The 18,946-nt window shown below is 40.8% G+C and overlaps 1 protein-coding gene across 2 annotated transcripts; it reads right to left on the bottom strand.

Moving 5' to 3' along the window:
- Window positions 1–8,632: 8,632 nt before the first annotated feature.
- UCP1 (uncoupling protein 1) lies at window positions 8,633–11,994 on the bottom strand. Of its 2 annotated transcripts, none has more exons than XM_018563420.1 (6): window positions 11,831–11,994; window positions 11,047–11,260; window positions 10,746–10,940; window positions 9,886–9,987; window positions 9,602–9,782; window positions 8,633–9,047 (listed from the first exon to the last, which is right to left on the bottom strand). In XM_018563420.1, exons 1-6 carry the CDS (start codon window positions 11,954–11,956, stop codon window positions 8,933–8,935), a joined length of 933 nt encoding a protein of 310 aa, XP_018418922.1. In that variant the 5' UTR covers window positions 11,957–11,994; the 3' UTR covers window positions 8,633–8,932. The 2 variants fall into 2 exon arrangements, with proteins under 2 accessions (XP_018418922.1, XP_018418921.1); XM_018563419.1 differs by having other exon boundaries at window positions 10,746–10,943; window positions 11,053–11,260.
- Window positions 11,995–18,946: the final 6,952 nt, after the last annotated feature.

The following is an 18,946-nucleotide window of genomic DNA, read 5'->3' as shown; positions in this document are numbered from 1 at the left end:
TCTTGGTTTGGATACTTAGCTCAAATCAAAATCTATTATTTGAGTGCATGTCCATTGCTTGCAGTGGATTATAATTGTTAACATGGTACTTTGTACTATCTGTATGGTTTCAATTGTTACTATATATGCACTTCATGCTTACCATGGCTGTGTGTTATAGTGTTTCCCATTTTTGTGGTAACTAAAACAGACTTCAGGATGAATATTTGACTGAATATTTAGCATGTTCTCCAAACTTATAAAGCCCTTAGTTGTATGTTCCTATGTTTTTGGTTTCTAAAACATTTAAGAAGACTATGGATAGTGCAGTGGAATTGGTTCTTTCTAATTTCTCAGCTGTTGGCCTAGGTGGCAGCTAATTCTTTTCTCTTTAATGTACATCTTTAGGCTGTCTGCATCTTTTACCTTAAATATCTGAATGGCAGTCACTTTAACAATTGTGCTGCTTCTGGAGAGAGTGTGGTGAACGTCATCTTACGGCAGAAAGTAGTCTTCATCCCACCATTCTGAGAAGTTGTGCTCATGGTAGCTGTTGTAAGAATGTGGGAAAGCTGACCAGAGCTACGTTTGGACCAACAGAGCATCATTTAACATCCACGGTGTGGTTAGGTTGGCCTATCCCTAACTCACCAAAAGTGTTTTTTATATATTCTCTGAAAGTAGAAAGCCCCTTTAAAGCTGTCATACATTGTTCAACTCATGAAACATTTTGTCTAGTCTATGTGTTTGAAAATGCCCTCCATCATTCCTATGTTCAATTGTTCACTGTTCCCATTATGGCATTGATATTTTTAGGCAGACATGGGCAAATTGTGCAATGGCAAGCACTGCCAAAATTACAGGGCTTCCCTAGATCTGTGATTTCCTCAGTGGAGCCGGGAGGCTACATCTTGGGCATACCACACCTAGAAACTGCAGTGTTTTGTACGTTCTGTTTTTTTCTTTTGTGCATGTTTTATTATGATATGTTTTGTTATTATAAACATGCAAGAACAAGCGCTAGTTAAAGTATTCTTTCATTAAAAAGTCAGGAAATCATGTTCAGTTGACGTAATTACCTAAATTTACAGGGTATTCACTAAAGGGTAAAGAGTTTGAAGAAGGCAGGAGAAGTCAACAATCTAGGACAACATAGCTGAAACGGAAAATGGTCTGAATTGGACAATTTTTCCAAATCAGCTATTTTGACCTAGAATGTTCACTTCTGCCTTTTCCAAACTCTTCATCCTTTTGTGGATAACCCTGTTAGTTTTTATTATAACAAATCATACATTAAAACAGGGATGCACCAATCCCAGGAGCCCCGTAGCCAATGCTCCTTAAAAATGAAAGCTGCCTCCTAACTTTGGAGTTTTTCTCTAGTCTAGTCTTGGAGCTGGAGGAGTATCTGTGCATGTACAAAGTACGGTACTTAGTATCTGTGCATCCCTAGTTTTTATACTGCATTGTAAACATACCAGCTGAAAGCTAAATCATGCTTGCAGTGCCTCTGTACGTTGATTTGAAAGGAGGGGGAGTTGTTTAGGTGAGTTTTCAGACAAAAGTGAACTTGGGGCGAACACCATCAGTAACCCAAACAGCAGGTCAGAGGCAGGACAGGGACATAATATCTGCAGGATTGTAGGCTGAAATATTGTCACTATCCTCATGCTATGTGCAGCTACATGGCACATGGGGGATAAGATTTCAATATCTGACCATTCTTGTACAAGTGTTTTATCAGTGTATATAATACATATATATATATATATATTTCAGGCATGAACTTAAAAACTGGGCTGGAGTTATGCTTCACAAAACACCTGGCGAATGCCCAGGGTGTAGGTAACCAAAATGCCAAGTCTTAGTTGCTGTTGTCATTGGAAGCACATGTCATGTGGATCCTACAAAGAGTCTGCTACCTCGTAGACTGATCTGACTGGCTGAAGAATTCTACATTTATATTGACACTCTTGGAGTAGCTCCATTGCAAACTGGAAATGTGGTATTGGGCAGTACTTGAGAAGTTATTATAAATATGTTAATAATACCTCTGTAATAATCAGGATCTTCTACTTGAAAGTTGCCATCCAGGTTTTCTCCCAGTGCATGGCTGACAGCCTATATAGGACACTGTATTTCACAAATATTCCTTTCAATAGAAAATTAATGAGCAGTGTAGGGAACTGTATAAATAATGCAATTTATATAAGGATCAATTGTTTTTGTTTACATGTGGCCCCCAACTAATTTTATGCAAAGTAATTCTGTACTTAAACTATTTTCAATGTTGCTTGATTCTGCTTGTGCAGTATTTACTTCGTGTTGCTCACTTGAAACACCTAAGACTGTTATGCTTCAACTTCAGCTGAAATGCTTTTATACTTCTAGTAAACACTAATATTCCCATATTTTTGTGTGATTTTCAATTGTTTTTAATGTATTTTTTGTTGTTGTTGTCCATTTAATTGAGAACAGTTCATTTAGCTTTTCAGTAAAGGATTATAATGAACATGTGCAGGCTTAGTTTTACAAAGAAAAGGTGGAGCAAAAGGGTATCAAGCATGTGAGAATGAGTGTTATGGGGCAACTTAAAGAGGAACTTTATCCTTATCTTAAAAATGGCAACATAGATTCCTTAAGAAATGTTTAGTAATGACATTCTACAGATACTTATCGATAATTTCAGGCTTTATTCTTTACCTATCTGCTTTATCTTTTCCTCCCTATTCTTTTCACAGTGGCCATTTTCACTAAGGGCAGATAAATCCGTCTTCCTTTACTTCCTGGAACGCTGGCATATGTGACTGAAACATGTAACAATGCACATCATCTCAGGGGGAAAAATGCCTTTCGCTGAGATCTCATGAGATTTTGCAGTTTACAGGTGAGATTTCCAAGCAATGCACTGCTGATGTAGCCTCCCCTGGATGCATCTCTTAGGCCCAGAATACATCAGTATTGCATTATATAAAGTTTTATAGTTCAGGTAGTTTGCACAAGGTGCACAAGCAAAGTTCGTGCTGGAAAGTCCAAAGTCAGATTGGGAACTGAAGCCAGATCGGTAGAAGAAAATCATCTACAAAGCAGGGGTTGGGTCAGGTCACAGAAGTTCTGTATGCGGATGCCCTGGTCAGCTTAAATGTGGATATTGTTGAATGTTCTGCTCAGTATACCATATTCACATCAGTAAGATTGATATTGGGACTGCTATTAATAGCCATATTACAATTTTTGCTGACGATACCAAACTTTGTAAGGTAGTAAACTCGACAGAAGGCATAGAAATACTACAGGAAGATTTGGATAAAATAGGGGGTGGGCATCTACACGACAGATGAGGTTTAATATTGAGAAGTGTAAGGTTATGCATTTTGGAGTTAAAAATAAGCTTCTCATTAATGGGCGTCCACTGGGGGAAACAGAGGTGGAAAAAGATTTTCTAGTGGACTGTCCCCTTAGTAACAGCATGCAAAGCCAGGCAGCAGCAAATAAGGCGAGCAGGGTACTATCATGCATAAAAAAGGGAATGTACTGTAAGGAAAAATCCATAATTCTGCCCCTGTACAAAACACTGGTCCGACCACATGTTTAGTATGCGGTTCAGTTTTGGTCACCGATCCACAGAAAGGATGTCCTTCAGCTGGAGAGAGTCCAGAGAAGGGCGACAAAGCTAACAAAGGGGTTAGAGGACCTAAACTATGAGGAAGGTCTTCAAGCGTTAAACTTGTTCACTCTGGAGAAGAGGAGACTGAGAGAGGACATGATATTAATGTACAAATTGTTTAATGGTGATGAATAATCAGTAGTAAACTTCTTACTGTTAGTTCAGTCAAGAAGACAAGAGGCCACCATATGAAACTAGAGAAAAGGTTTAATCCTAAACAGCGAAGGGGATTCTTTACTGTGAGAGCTGTAAAATGTTGGAAGTCCATTCCACAGACAGTGGTATCAGCTGAGAGTATGGAATCATTCAAGAACTATCTAGACACTTTTCTCAGCGCAACAGATATACAGGGGTACAGGTAATCATAGTAACAAAGACTCATAAACACATGCGCACACAAAACCCAAAGGTTGAACTCGATGGACCTGTGTCTTTATTCGACTATAACAACTATGTAACTATAAGATTTCTAAATAAAGACTGAAGGATAAAGAGCCCTAATTTAGTGTATTAATGTACTTGTGGATAAATGGAGCTTGCTGAAGGAAGACCACTTACATTGTTAGAATTTCATTAATTCCCCGAAAAAATTCCATCCTGCTCCTACGAATTTTTTTTTCCGTCACTACAGTCGAAAACGATTATCGATTTGAACCCATTAACTATAAGTAAATCAAATGAACAAGTGCTTTCTATTACTAGTCTAACAGTGCATACCCATCTTAAAGCTGGCCATACACCTATAGATTTTCTCTAGATTTTTTTTCTATCAGCCTATGGTCAGATGGAAAAAGTGCAACAGATTCCTCTATCTACGCTAAACTAAGTGGATGGAGGTATCTGCCACTGGACCAAGCTTCAGTATCTTGCTAGTCGGCCCCGCTGGCTCTCAAAATACCTGAACAAACTGATTGGATGCAGGCATTGTTCAGGTGTTTTGAGAGCCAGTGGGGCCGACTAGCAAGATACTGAAGCTTGGCCCAGCGTGAGATTCCTCCATCCACACAGTTTATCGTAGATGGAGGAATCTGTTACACTTTTTCCATCTGACCATAGTAAATATGCAGATAATCTATAGGTGTATGGCTGGCTTTGCTCTATATTGCAATGCAGCAGAAAGTCTCTTGGGGAAGGAAAGCCAGGAGTTCTGGAGGTCAGATCTTGCAATTAAAGGACCTAATGGGAGCCTGTCAGGATGGAAATATAGGCACTGCCATTGTTGACTTGTGTTACCGCCACAGCTTTTACCCTGACCTTAGCTTGGCTACCTAGCTAGACTCTGAACTGGAACATGAATGGAAGTTCAGACTTTTCTGGCTGCATGCTTGTTCTAGGTCTGTGACTGGATAGTGAAGCACAAAGCAAGACCTGCCCTGGAGCCTGTATCTTTAGCTGCTCCCACATTGTGATTCTTAAGTTCTATGTGTTATGTTTATAGATCAGGGCTCAAAATTTCCACTCGCCCCCTCGCAATTTGCTAGTGAAAATTGCGTGGGGGCGAGTGGAAATGAAGCCTCCTCGGGGCGGTTTCTCTCCTGTTCACCGACCTGATGACAGCGCTCCCTCGTCCGTCCGTCTAAGCAGGGGGGCGCAGGAGGGAGCGCTGCTTGCTGTCAGGATGGCGGAGCGGTGAGGGGGAGAGAAGCCGCGCCCGCAGCTGTCAGGATGGCGGAGCAGGTTGGAGATCGGAGCCGCTGTCATCCTGTCAGTTTCAGGATGACAGCGGCTCTGTGCGTGGCAGAGCGGGGGATCGGTAAATATCATTGATATTTACCGATCCTCCGTGTGAGAAGGACAAACACTGGAGCGATCGTCTGATCACTCCAGTGTTTGTAAATAACTGGGGACACATAGTACTATGTGTCCCCAGTTATGAATGAACAGCATGTGATTTACATCACAGCCTGTTCATTCAAGATTTTCTCAATGGGGAGAAACACTCAGTACAGAGGCTCCTCCCCATTCAGAAACAGCTGATAGTAAATATTTTACTATCAGTGTCTGAATGAATGGGAAGCCTCTGTACTGAGTGCTTCCCATTCACTGAGTGCTGAGGCTGCTGAAAAAGAAATTGAGGATTTGGTGTCCTCAATTTCTTTTCTATTTTAAAAGGGAAATGTCAGGGGTCTGTTTGGACCCCTAATATTTCCCCGAAGCCCCCCCAACAGTAAAAAAATAAATAAATCATAAAATAAAATAAAAAAATTAGAATGTAAAAAATTATTTTTAAAAAGTGAAAACTGCTCCCCCCCACACGCATATTATTAGACATGTGCGAAGACTAAAAATGAATTTCAGATGAAATGTGTATGTGTAATGCTCTGTGCGTTGTGCTGTGGCTGTATGTGTAATGCCCTGTGCGTTGTGCTGTGGCTGTATGTGTGTTGTGCTGTGTGCGCGTTGTGCCCTGTGTGTGTTTGTTTGTGTTATGCAGGGCAACTGGTGGCGAGTAACTTTGAAGACCTGGCTAGTAGCTCAGGACCTGAAATTTTGAGCCCTTTTATAGATTATACTGAAATGAAGGAAATATATATGTAGGCCCCCTTCACCTACTCAAACAGATTCAATAGGACCATGCAAGGAACAGTAATTTACCTACAAAACAAAGCAACCTGTAGCATGTCTCTTTCTGTTTACTGCAGTTAAGTGAATAAAAAAAAAAAATCTATATGGCTGCTATGGGTACCTGCATGCAACACATCATTGTTTGCATGGTCTTCATGGCCAGATTTGTACTTTCTACAGTACCTCCTGTACTGCAGCCAGCTGGCTAGCCTAACTGTCACCTTAACAGGTTTAGCTATCACAGCTTTACAAGGCATATATGGCTGGTAGTGGAGAAGGTGAAAGGCAATTCACTTTCTCTGTGCTGGTGCACCATAAAATGACAGATTGGGCCTTATCTGCCTGTCTATAATAAACAATCCAACAAACAGTAAACAGAATAGAACATGCGATGTGCAAAAAAGCCCCTGTAAGTTTTCTTTTTTTATATATGTCTGTGTCCCTTTGGTAGATTTTTCTCTCACTTCCTCTCATAAAGACAGAGCAGGAAGTGGGGAATCTCTCCAAAGTAAGGAAAATAATCTCAGACAATAGATGCCAGAACAAGTTTCCCCACTGGAAGATTTCCTCACTATTCCTATTCCCGTTGCAGCTCAACATTTTAGAATTCCCTTCACTTTCTATCCCAGTTACAATGATCATCAGGACATGACGATGTGAGGATGAATTTCCCCAGAAGAGACAGAGACTGCAACATGGGTTCTTTCCCTTCCACACTCTATCCAAAATGGAAAAAAAGAATCCCTGGGATATACTTTGAGACTGTGTGGTTTGATCAAAAGGTCACAAGAATGAAGCTGTTATTTTATTAGAAAAATAAACATTACAATAATTTTTTATAAGGACATATTCCATAAGTACATAGAATGTATTTTATTACAGCTTATTTCATGAAATGTTCAGCCTAATGCAATACAACCAAACTCCAATATATTGTGTATAGATATTTTCTAACACTACATGAACATAATAACTTAATAAATATGTATTAATACCCTAGGGCAGGGGGTAGCAAACCTCCGGCCCTCCAGCTGTGGTGGAACTACAAATCCCATGAGGCATTGCAAGATTCTCACAGCCACAGGCATGACTTCCGAAGAGAGATGCATCATGGGATTTGTAGTTTTACCACAGCTGGTGGGCCGGAGGTTTGCTACCCCCTCCCTGCCCTAGGGTATCAGCGATTCCAAGTTGTCACAATGCCTTTTTTTTAAAGGAAACATGGAGAATGCCATTGCCAACCTCTTCTGAAAATGCTAGATGATTTGCTGACATGGTGACTCTCAAGCTTTATTGCATTAAGTCACCATAAACAAGAATACTAATATGGACTTCTCTGAATTCCCTGATGGGCATTCTTCTTCCCTATCAGTATTTCATAAAGTACTGATATTAGAGGACATCCGGGGAACATGCTTTTCCAGAAGGTCAGCAATGCTGGCCCCTAAGTTTCTCTCCCGACAGTCGTTTCACTTCAAGTTATAGTAGATCTGTTATAGCTGAGGCAAGATTACAGTGCAATGAAATCTCTGCTGCCATTGCTACCCCTGTTTCCCCGAAAATAGGACCTACCCCGAAAATAAGACCTAGTTGTGACCATTTCCAGGGCCGATGGTGGCATAAGGGGGAACTTGACGAGCCGCAGGAGAGGCAGGAGAGAATCAGCAGTGCCAATGAAGCCAGCGCTAGAGGAAGCAGAGCCGCATAAGCCAATGCTTCCTCTATAGCGCCTGATCCTGTCACAGGCGGAGTGATACCAAATGCACTTCGCCTGTGAGGAATCGATAGTGAAAGTGCGCTTCGCTCATTCTGGCCAGAGATTGGTTACCAAATTGCTCTTGGAAAGGTAAGCCACCCCTGATTGCCCTGATCACCCTATTCTTAATTTTGCCATTTTGGATTATTTAATTTGGATATGGATTTGCATTAACTTTGGATTGTTGTACATTTAAAAAAAAAAAATAAGACCTACCCCGAAAATAAGACCTTGTGTGTTTTTTTGAGCCCAAAACAATATAAGACAGTGTCTTATTTTTGGGGAAACACGGTATTACTCAGCAGTGGTTTTGAACTTTGAGCCTTCTAATTGTAGGAACAGGTTATGAGCCAGAAGCTACAAAGGAGCATGCCTTCTGAGTACTTCCCTGAGCCTGGACACTGCTGGGAATTATTTAACATGGCAGCACTCAAAATAAATCACTTGTGTCACTTATCTATGTGTCATATATGTGTCAATGTATCACTTATCTGGACACTATGCAAAAATATGTTACTTTTTAGTGAATGTCTAAGTGCTCTTTTGTAGGTGACATACTCTCTTTAAGTAAGGACTGGAGCCATTTTAGAATGACAACGCAGCTGTTTTTCACCAATAAATAAGATCTATGTCTTTAAGAAAATTACCGCTTTCCATCGTTCAGATCTGCTCAAGGTACACTTGCCTAGAGTGATATACTGACATCACAATAAATTTCACATGCAAGTAGACAAAGTGAACAGATGGTAGATATGCATTCAAGCATAGTGTATGTTTGTCATATATGTGGAGCTGTGAGCTATTGTTTGCAGTCACTCCCTTCAATTCCTAGCACATACATGTATGACATAGTGGGCAGGGACCTTCATACATCATCAATCTGTGTATTTCCATGTCAGTGAATGGCAGATCCCAGTATAAGATCTGGGTTTTCTATTGTTTTCACACTTCTTCAGTGGTGGATGTCACACTGGATACTCTACTCTTTGTCTGGACATCATCATTGCTCTTTTTATCTGTTCGTAAGACACGAACATTACAACATTCCATGAGCCCAGTCGTAAGAAAGAGGGGACAAACCTGTAGAGAGACAATACAAAATGATACATTGTTCTTTTTATGGTGGTACTGATTATCTAAATTGTATACTGTAATATTTATATAGCAACTGCTTTTCCAACTACCATAACTTTAGCTGACCCTTTACTGAACATTAAAACAGGTATGTATATACATTGTAGGCATCATATTAAAGCTGGATCACTATTTTCACTTCTCAGGGTGAATTTCTTCTTAGACTGCAGACATGAGAGACTATAGCATATCCACTTAGATTTTAGACATATCTGCGGCTGCTAACCTTTCCCAACCATGCACTGCATCTAAACCCTATTTTGTGGTAAAATTAAGACTCCATAGCAGCCATATTGTCTCTCCATATGCAACCATACATACCTTTCTGTTGCCCACCCTAATTCTAATGACATCCCTCTTGTAGATGATCTAAGTTACAATAATTGACAATTTCCAGCACTGGCTACAGTGCAAATTTCTAGAACATTGTGGAATTTTGTTTTTTTTTACTGCCCAGAGCAAACAACATGAGAGGCTTTCATAATTATGCAGAAATGTACCCTTTATAAAAGGCTGTTGGTCCCTCTTTGGTGATCATGGTCAATGCACAGTTCAAGGCTGACTTGTACTGTCCAGGAGGTGAGTTCATGTATCGGGTTTTTACCACATCCACCGGGGAAGCGATGACAGTGGTGCAGAAGCCAGCTCCAAATGCGGACACAAAATGGCAAGGAAGGTTATCTAAGTAAACAAGTAAAAATCATGTGAATACCATATTAAAATGCATGAACTTCGTTTCTGGGAAATATATACATTTACTTTACATGTTGAACTGTAATTTTACCTGTCAATAATTTGTGGTTCAGCAAAGCTTCCTTTATCAGGTCATAGGTCACAAGCTCAGTGCAGTTGACGATTGCATTTCTTGTAACATTTGGAAACGTTCCTGCATGACATAAATAGATTGGCAGAATTTAGATGTGCTTGTGGTACATCTCATAACATGCTAGAAGAAGAGGAGGATCTGATAGTATGAGTGGACAGGCTAGTGCTCCAGTGGTCTCTATAGCTTTAGGATGTACTCACACTTTGCATGGCTGAACCAAACTGTGCAGGAGTACAATTGTCCCCCCTCACCACTCCCCCGACTGGTCTGCACTCACACTATGTTATAAGAAAACATTCCTGGGCATGCTTACATTATCTCCTCTGCCAACTAGACCAGAGCGATCCCTCCTTCTGTGATCATTGAGATTTCAGTACTCGGGTATGGTTTGCACTTACACTAAAGCAAACCATATCGGATTCCAAGTAAACCGTGTCCCTCACCACCTCTTCTAAGTGGTCCCAGGAACAGTATGCTTAACCACTTCCAGGCATGAGCTTTACACTACACAAACCAATTGGACTAAGGGGGTGGACTGTGCCAGGACATGGTTAAAAAACACCAAGTGTGCTTTAGTCAGCCTTCCATCACATCTTCTAACCAAATAGCTAAAGCTTTACCCATCTCTCTGTCACAACATTTCTATATATCCAGTATTTTTAACTTGATGATAATCAAAGCCCCGCTCATAAAATGGTAGTTTTGTATTCTAAACATGTTCCTAGAAAATATTACACCTCTGGCCTCCCTAAAGAAGTGCTATATGAAAGTGTGAGGATATTTCTATAGGTCTTTATAGACAAATGCTGTATATGTACCTTTCCAAAGGCCTCTCATGCCCTCTTCCCTGGCAATGGTTTTGTAGGCATTCAGAGTACCACTGTATCTCTTCTTCGTTCCTTTAAGGTTGGCCTGTGCTTGAAATCTGACTTTCACCACATCTGTTGGCTGGGCAATAGTAACCGCCAGTGCCCCCGTTGTACAACCAGCCAGTATCCTGCTGCCAATGCCTGCTTCTGCAAAAAGAGAAATATGCTTACAAATGGCCCAGCAATAACTTATTATGAGAAGAACAGGAGTGATACATGCACAATATACGGCTTTTATTACCAGTTATACACTTACTCTCTTTCCCATTGGTGTAGAAGAGTTTCACTGTATCATAAAGACCAATTCGGATGGAAGCGAAGCTCATTTGTCTCTGCAGGCCAGCCACTAGCCCATTGTACAGGCTCTTTGGACCTTCTGTCTTGATGATGGTGCTTATGGTTCCAAACACTCCTTTGTATCGGATGCCATTCGCTACTCCAGCCACTGCTGACTCTCCTTGAATCTTAAATTGGAATATAACAGAGACATGACCATTTGCTCTATTGCAAAATTAATGTTTAAAAATAATAACTTTCAAGTCAGTTCCTGGCTAGAGCTGGGCTAGTAAGCACATATTTCATTTAGGTAACTAGACATACATTTGGGGACATCTGTTAAAGCAGTTGCATATCAATGTGCAATTTCCGTCCAAAAACATTAGCATGAAGCTATGGATCTGTTTTGCAATTAAAGCGACAGACTTAGTTCTCTGTGACTGTACAGCCAAATAGTGACTGTCTGACTAATTTCTCTCTTCTGCCGCAACTGGGGGCACCTATTTTATGAGATAATTTTACCACATATCAGTTGCAGAACTAAGAAATGCTATGGACCACTTTTAAACAGGTGCCGATATTTTAATTCATTTTGAAACTTGCATACAGACAATAAATCTGTTCCTAACATTCAATAAAAAATATAAGATGTGACAGATTAGCAACTGCAATCATTAAGACACTATTGGTACATTTTCCCCATTATGTTCTTTACCCAGTTCAACCAATGCCATTACAAACACAAGAACAGCTCTTACCTGCAGTCTGACTTTGGCTGTGTCCAATGGGAAGGTAAAGAGATCAGCTATACAGGCAGCTGTGCCTGCACCTATGAATTTGACACCTGGTGTTGGAGGAATGTCAGAGGGTCTCAGTCCAACCATTTTGGAATTATCAATTCAAGACTGCACAGGAACACAATATAAAATAATCAATAATGATGCAAAGTTCAGTGATTATTGCCATCAAGTTACAAATAGAGATGTGTTAAATAATAACCTCTGCATATTCCACAAAACTAAACTATTCCTCAGCAAGACCTCCATTTCTGGAAGAAACTTGCTTCACATTTTGAATTATGATAGTATGTGTTCTGTTCTAATTTTAGACTGCTATGAGCAATCGCCAGCTGCAATAACCACTTGCAGTCAGAAAACTAGAAGAAAAGTCATACATTCACTTTGCATAAGCAGTTTTCTGCTAAGCTGATTTACAGGAGGTACTAGATTACATGCAGGCTATGTTTATGGAGTATTCAGCAGAACAATGCTACTACTTACTTTTCAAGATGGGAAAATTATCTGCTTAGTGTTCTTGCTGGTTCTGGACTCCCCTGTGACTATCCATTGACGAGGACTCTTTATATCCTGGCAGCCAGGAATTATGTCATCCAATGGGGATGCTCAGGAGGAGGGTTTACCTTTGACAGGTGCACACACCCATTTACTAGGCTCATCCCTCAAGAAAGCAACATTCCTCTGACCCCAGAATTCCAGGTACTACATAGCACATAATGGAACTATCAAATCCCACTCATTAATTAAGGTGAAGTTCATTGCCTTAAAGGCTGAAAAAAATTAATGTTCAGGCTTCAGTATTGCTTAACGATTTTATTTAAAAAAATGTAACCCTATAATTCCCACAACATCCATTTTTATTCTAATTTTTTTTTAATCTCTTCCCTGTTTCTGCCTATCCTCTGCAATTCACTTTCTACTTATTTATCAATAATGTGTTTGCTACAACCAAGGGCTGGCTCACCTGTTCACCTTTTAAGATGTGTGCCTTTTTATTTGGGATTTTCATGGGTTTCTAATGGGTTTTCCTGTTTTGTATGCTTTTTATTCCGAGAAGAGTGTAATCCTGCATAAAAATGCATGTAAAACACATGTATAGTGTATACAATCATGACTATTACATGTACTCCACATTCAGTTCTATTCATGTGTATGGCTGATTTGGTTTTGTCAAAATGCAGAAAAATAGTTTTGCTGATTTATGAAGCTTTTTAAATGTAACTGAAAACAAATGCATATAATGTGGTGCGAGAATTCCTACAAATGATACAGGATGGTCGCTTGATGAGTGAAGAGAAATAACAGCTTCACTTTATTAACTAAATTAGTGAAAATTCACGTTGAAAAAGGGGCCATTCCTGTACTTCTTTGGGCGTAGGGCGTTTTGTAGCGCGTTCATGCGGCCTGTAATACGCGCAGTTGTGAACCATACCAATAGGAAATAATGGGATTTCGGTGTTTGAGCGTTTTGGAGAGCGTTCGACGCGCTACAAAACGCCAAGGTCTGAACCAGGCCTAAGAAATATTTTTAAAGGTTTTTTTTACCTCACAGTGTTGTTATGAGGCCAATGCATCTTACTGCTATGTCTGTATTCTATAGTAACTGTGCAATACCTCTCGTCCTACTATTGAATAAAACTGTAATAAATCTTATGACATTTTTACAGGGATAATGCAAAGTCCATTAAATACACTTTTATTTATTAGAAAATAGCAGTGTTGTCAATGCATCAAAATTCCATCACATTTCTTGAATAGTCATGAGCAAAATTGAGAGTTTTCATTCATCCCAAAATTTTACAGAAAAACTGAAGATTTTGGTAACATTTTGCTGTTTTGGCTATATGCAGTAGGAGTCAATGGGGAAGGTGAAATTAATGTGGTTTTTGCTGGTATTTATGGGTGCAGTGGGCTTTACATGGCTCCTAAAGGGGTCACAGAAGCTTCTTTTAACTATCCTGGACATGTTCTTGTGTCAAAAAACCCCTTTGTTAGTCTCATAATTTTAGTTTTTTTGTTTTTTACAGAAAGAAAAAAATCAGACAGTAAAAAAAGTCAAATAAAAATGTAAAGTGATGGTACACAAATCCCCTAATTACACTTCTCTGAAAAAAAAGATAAAGAAAAATAATAGGTTGAGTAAAACTGAAAGTTTCTGTTTCAGCAAAATTTCACTGACGGTAAAATTTGCAATTTTGCGACAACAGTGGCATAGTGGTTAGCACTTCTGCCTTGTAGCACTGGGGGTTCCTGGTTCGAATTCCGGCCAGGCCACTATCTTTAAGGGGTTTGCATGTTCTCCCTATGGTTGCGTAGGTTTTCTCCAGGTACTCTGGTTTCCTCTCACACTCCAAAGACATGCTGGTAGGTTAATTGGTTCCTGTCTAACTTGGCCCTGTATGTACAGTATGTGATATAACGACCTTAGATTGTAAGCTCCTTGAGGGCAGGAACTGAATGTTCACTGTGTAAAGCGCTGCGTAAATTCTGGGCACTATATAAATACCAATAATAGCACAAAAAATCAGTTTTGCTGAAATCACTACTTTCATCATTATTCATAAATGGTAAAAAAGAAAACATGTTCTCAATGGTATGCAATTGCTGTGACGTCACCACACTTTTAGTCCACTAACACTTGCTCTTGTCCATGTTACTGAATGCCCGTACTTCAGTACGGACAGGGACAGGCAAGAAGACTCTGCATGAGCCAGAGCGTTGCACCTGTGATCTACTGCAATGCTGAAAAAAAATGTAATAAGACTGAATATTTTTGGTTGAAAGGGTGGACTTTGCCTTTAAGCTTCTAAGTAGCTGGCTGATCTCTAAGTGTCACAGTGTTCCACAAAAAGAGAATGTTATTTTTTTAAGTGCCTCTCCAGTGTGCCAGCTTGCCTGAGACAGTTTTGCTTTACACTTTACACATCTGCATTCATTTTACAGTAATCGTCTCTTTTTATCTACATTTGTCACAAAATATATACATGCATCAGAAGCGCAAATATTTTTGTAACAATCATATATAAATATATATAACTTTACACAGACACTGAATATAAGACATAACACATTTACATCACCATAGCTGTATCAATTCAAACTACAATAGCATATACTAGAAAATCTCATTTTAAGGCACAAAGAGAATAAAATGCATACATGTCCAAGGGTTCTGGGCACCGGGACAGAGCGATTAAAGTGATTTGTAACACTCATGTTAAAGGTCTGTATTATATGATCTTTGCTAATCAAGTCATGTGATTTTACATACAGTGCATCTGAATTATGCAGTCTGACGTGTAATATTTGATATAATAGTCATTTTTCCTATTCAGTTTCCTCTTAGCACACAGTCCTCAGTCTCCTGCCACTTAGCCGGTTAGAAAACCAGCTTCTGTCTTTCAGCAGAGGCTCGTCTTTCCCAGCCAATAAAAGAAGAGGCTTGTGCATTTGCTCCAATTAGTCGTTGACCCGCTCAGTGGGATGACGGTGATGTCTTCCTGATGGAGGCAGTACAGGGGTGTGTGATGTGACGGGCACACAGGCCAAAAAAACAACTTTCTTAATAAGTAACTTGCCCGGTACAGAGATCACTCCTTTAAACCTGTAATGACTGATAGGAGCAAGGAAAACACCTTGTTTTCTGCACCGCTGTCGAAAGTTCCTTAGCACCACTGCCATTGCAGCAAACATGATCTGTACATTTTTATAGCATACTGCCAGTTATAAAATGATAAACTGTGACATTTGATAAAGTGTTTTTCACTACCTAATAGCCCTTGCCTCAGTTTAAAAACATGTCATCTTTCACATAAGCTAGCAGTTTTGTTTGTTTGTTACAGAATCAGAAAGGAAACTACAGCCATAGTAGTCCATGCGACTACTATAGGGCCCAGAAAAAACAGGGGGCCCAATGCTGTCTGGCTACCTATTTTTTTTACAGATAGCAATAGTCTCAGTTTAAAAGCATATTGTCAGCTTTTACATAACATAGAATTTGTGTTACAGAATCAAAAGGGAGATTTCAGCCATAGCAGACCATGTGACTGCTATGGGGCCCAGTAATACAGGGGGGCCAAATGCTGTCTGGCTACACTAGGGTTGCCACCCGTCCGGGATTCATTCAGACTGTCTGGGTTTGGAATCCTGTGTTCGGGTGTCAGCCCGCCTCACACCCGGGCACATTATTCACGCCGGACTTGTGGCTCCCTGCTGGCGTAGGTGTTCTATCAATCCCTTGGACTAGTAACTTCATCAGACTTCCAGGGGTGTGTCCAGGGGCATGTGAAGGGCTCGGTCCTGCGCGCAAGCGCACTGCAGCAACAGGTCCGTGAATCTCATTGACCATTTCATCATATCATTGGCTCAAGGACTCGGCCATCCACGCAACCGCACTAAGGCAACCAGCCGCGCTGTCACTTGTTGAGTCGGCTGAGTACCTCCCTCTGTTTCTCTCCTCTGCGGCTGTGACTAGGTGGGACAAAGTGACATCAGGGAGAGGGAGAAATCATCCTCTGTCTCCACCACATGCTGTCATCTGGGACCAAATAGCCGGCATCACCCCAGTCTCATTCTCCAGTCTCCACTACTAACAGGTAATCATATATATTATATTAAACATCAATTGAAAAGGGGGGGTTAGTATTGCACATAAGAGATGACCCATAAAAAATGCCACAGGTAACCTGTGACATCTTTTGTAGGGGCATCTTTTATGTGCAATAGTACAAATCTGAACTCCAATACAGATGTCACCAGCACCAAGATTCCATGTTTAGTGATGGGCCGAATAGGCCCGAGTTTGGTTCGTATTCGAACATTCAAACTCAATGCAGGTCAATGGGGGTAGAACTTTCAAACACGATTGTCCACTTTAAGAGGGCTTATATGCAAGTTATTGGCCATAAAAGGTGTATGGGGGTCTGGGTACTGCCCCGGGGGACAGGAATCAATGAAAAAAAATGAAATACAGTTTTTAAAGGAGCAGTGATTTTTAACATCACTTAAAGGGTAACAATAAAAATGAAAAATTCCTCCAAATATCATGCCTGGGGGGTCCCCTTAATCTGCCTGTAAAGTGGCTCATCTGTACGATGTATAGAACCTGCTGCAGCAAAACTGACATTTCTAAAGAAATTTTTTTTTTATTTTTTTCATTCTTAAAGTGTGCAGTTCCCCCTCCCAAACAATACCTTACCCTTTAGGTCTGGTAGGAATGTTAGGCGGGACCAAATGTTTTTTTAAAAAGCGTAGGGTTCCCCCTAAAAGTCATACCAGACCCTTAAGGTCTGGTAGGAATTTTAAGGAGGAGCCCCACCCCCCAAAATGGGGGGGGAGTGGGGTCCCCCCTAAAGTTCCAGACCAGACCCTTGATCCGAGCATAGGCCTGGCAAGGCCGGAAAGGGGTGGGACGAGCGAACGCCCCCCTCCCTTCCACACCAGGGCACATGCCCTCGGCTTTTCCAGGGACGCCCCTAGAAAAGCACCTCGTCCCCGTGCTGATGGGGACAAGGGCCTCTTCCCCACAACCCTGACACGGTGGTTCTGGGGGTCTGCGGGCCAGGGGGCTTATTTGCTTCGGGGTACCCTTTTAATTAAGGGGGCACCCAGATGCCGCACCTCCCCCACTTCTACCCCTACCTATTCACTAAAAAGTTAAATAAAATTGCTATTACAAAGTCCATTGTTTATTTACAGAATGTATATCTGGGGACCTGTGGCACACTGGCATCTTATGGGGGCATCGTTTATTTACGGAATGTATATCTGGGGACCTGTGGCACACTGGCATCTTATGGGGGGCATCGTTTATTTACAGAATGTGTATCTGGGGACCTGTGGCACACTGGCATTTTATGGGGGTGTCGTTTATGTACAGAATGTATCTCTGGGGACCTGTGGCACACTGGCATCATATGGGGGCGCCGTTTATATACAGAATGCATATCTGGAGACCTGTGGCACACTGGCATCTTAACGGGGCATTGTTTATGTACAGATTGCATATCTGGGGACCTGTGTCACAGTGTCATCTTATGTGGGCATCGTTTATGTACAGAATGCATATCTGGGGACCTGTGTCACAGTGGCATCTTATGGGGGCATCGTTTATGTACAGAATGCATATCTGGGGACCTGTGGCACACTGGCAAGTTGTGATTAACTCCATATGTTTTGTGATTAACTTCAATGTTATTTCATCACAATATATATGCATAGTGTATACGTTACAAAATATTGCCGCAAACGCTACAGTGCTCAGGTTTGGCTTGAAGAAAAGGTGGCAACCCTAGGCTACACACTGATTTTTTTCAGGTAGCAATAGCCTTTGCCTCAGTTTAAAAGCATGTTGTCAGCTTTCGCATAACGTAGCAGTTTTGTTACATAATCAAGAGGGAAACTACAGCCATAGTAGACAATGCAACTGATATAGGGCCCAGAAAACCAGGGGGCCCAATGCTGTATGACATCACACTGATGCACTCTGGGGAGTGCATATAGCTACCAATAGCACTTGCAAAATATATTTGGACATAAATAATGTGTTTACCGTTTTGAAAACTCTATATGACTGAAATAAAAACAAGTGCTATTTGGTATGACTTGAAGAATTGCTCTTAAGATTGATATTAAAAATATGGGAGTGGGATGGAGCTCCTTAATGGTAATCCCATGGGGCCCTATTATACAGCTTTACAACCCTGTACAGAATAGTTTGAATTGCAATTCTTATATAATGCGTAATTATATTTATTGCCCTAATACATACTCTCACTTCATCCCATAATCTGCTGGGAATCACTGTGGAAGACATTAACATGTACCATTGTACAATGAAAAATAAATTGTGTTTAAATAATTTTACACCCCCTCTCCCACTAGTGATGAAGGAGGATTTTTGTACCCCAGCACCCTCAGTTGGCTGCCTACACATATTTACACTAAGCACTAGCCCTGACCACATTGCTCAGGTGTAACATGGTCAATTTGCAAACCCCCCCACACCCTTACCTGAATTGCAGGGTTCTTCTCCCCACGAGCTGCTGGGTTTTTTTAAAGTTGCGCGGCTGTGCATGG

The sequence above is a fragment of the Nanorana parkeri genome, unplaced genomic scaffold, assembly GCF_000935625.1.
Source record: "Nanorana parkeri isolate BGI_ZX_2015 unplaced genomic scaffold, ASM93562v1 scaffold662, whole genome shotgun sequence".
Lineage (NCBI taxonomy): Eukaryota > Metazoa > Chordata > Amphibia > Anura > Dicroglossidae > Nanorana > Nanorana parkeri.
The sequence above is the reverse complement of the archived record's forward strand: the minus strand, read 5'-3'. Positions and strand labels throughout refer to the sequence as shown.

What these genes read in the sequence shown, in the direction of transcription:
- UCP1 (XM_018563420.1), bottom strand. Translation starts at nt 11,956, where the DNA reads ATGGTTGGACTGAGACCCTCTGACATTCCTCCAACACCAGGTGTCAAA. An exon ending in CAATGGGAAAGAGAGTAAGT is followed by an intron (nt 10,941 to 11,046) that starts GTATAACTGGTA and finishes TTTTTGCAGAAG; the next exon opens with CAGGCATTGGCAGCAGGATA. An exon ending in CCAACAGCCTTTTATAAAGG is followed by an intron (nt 9,048 to 9,601) that starts GTACATTTCTGC and finishes GTCTCTCTACAG; the next exon opens with GTTTGTCCCCTCTTTCTTAC.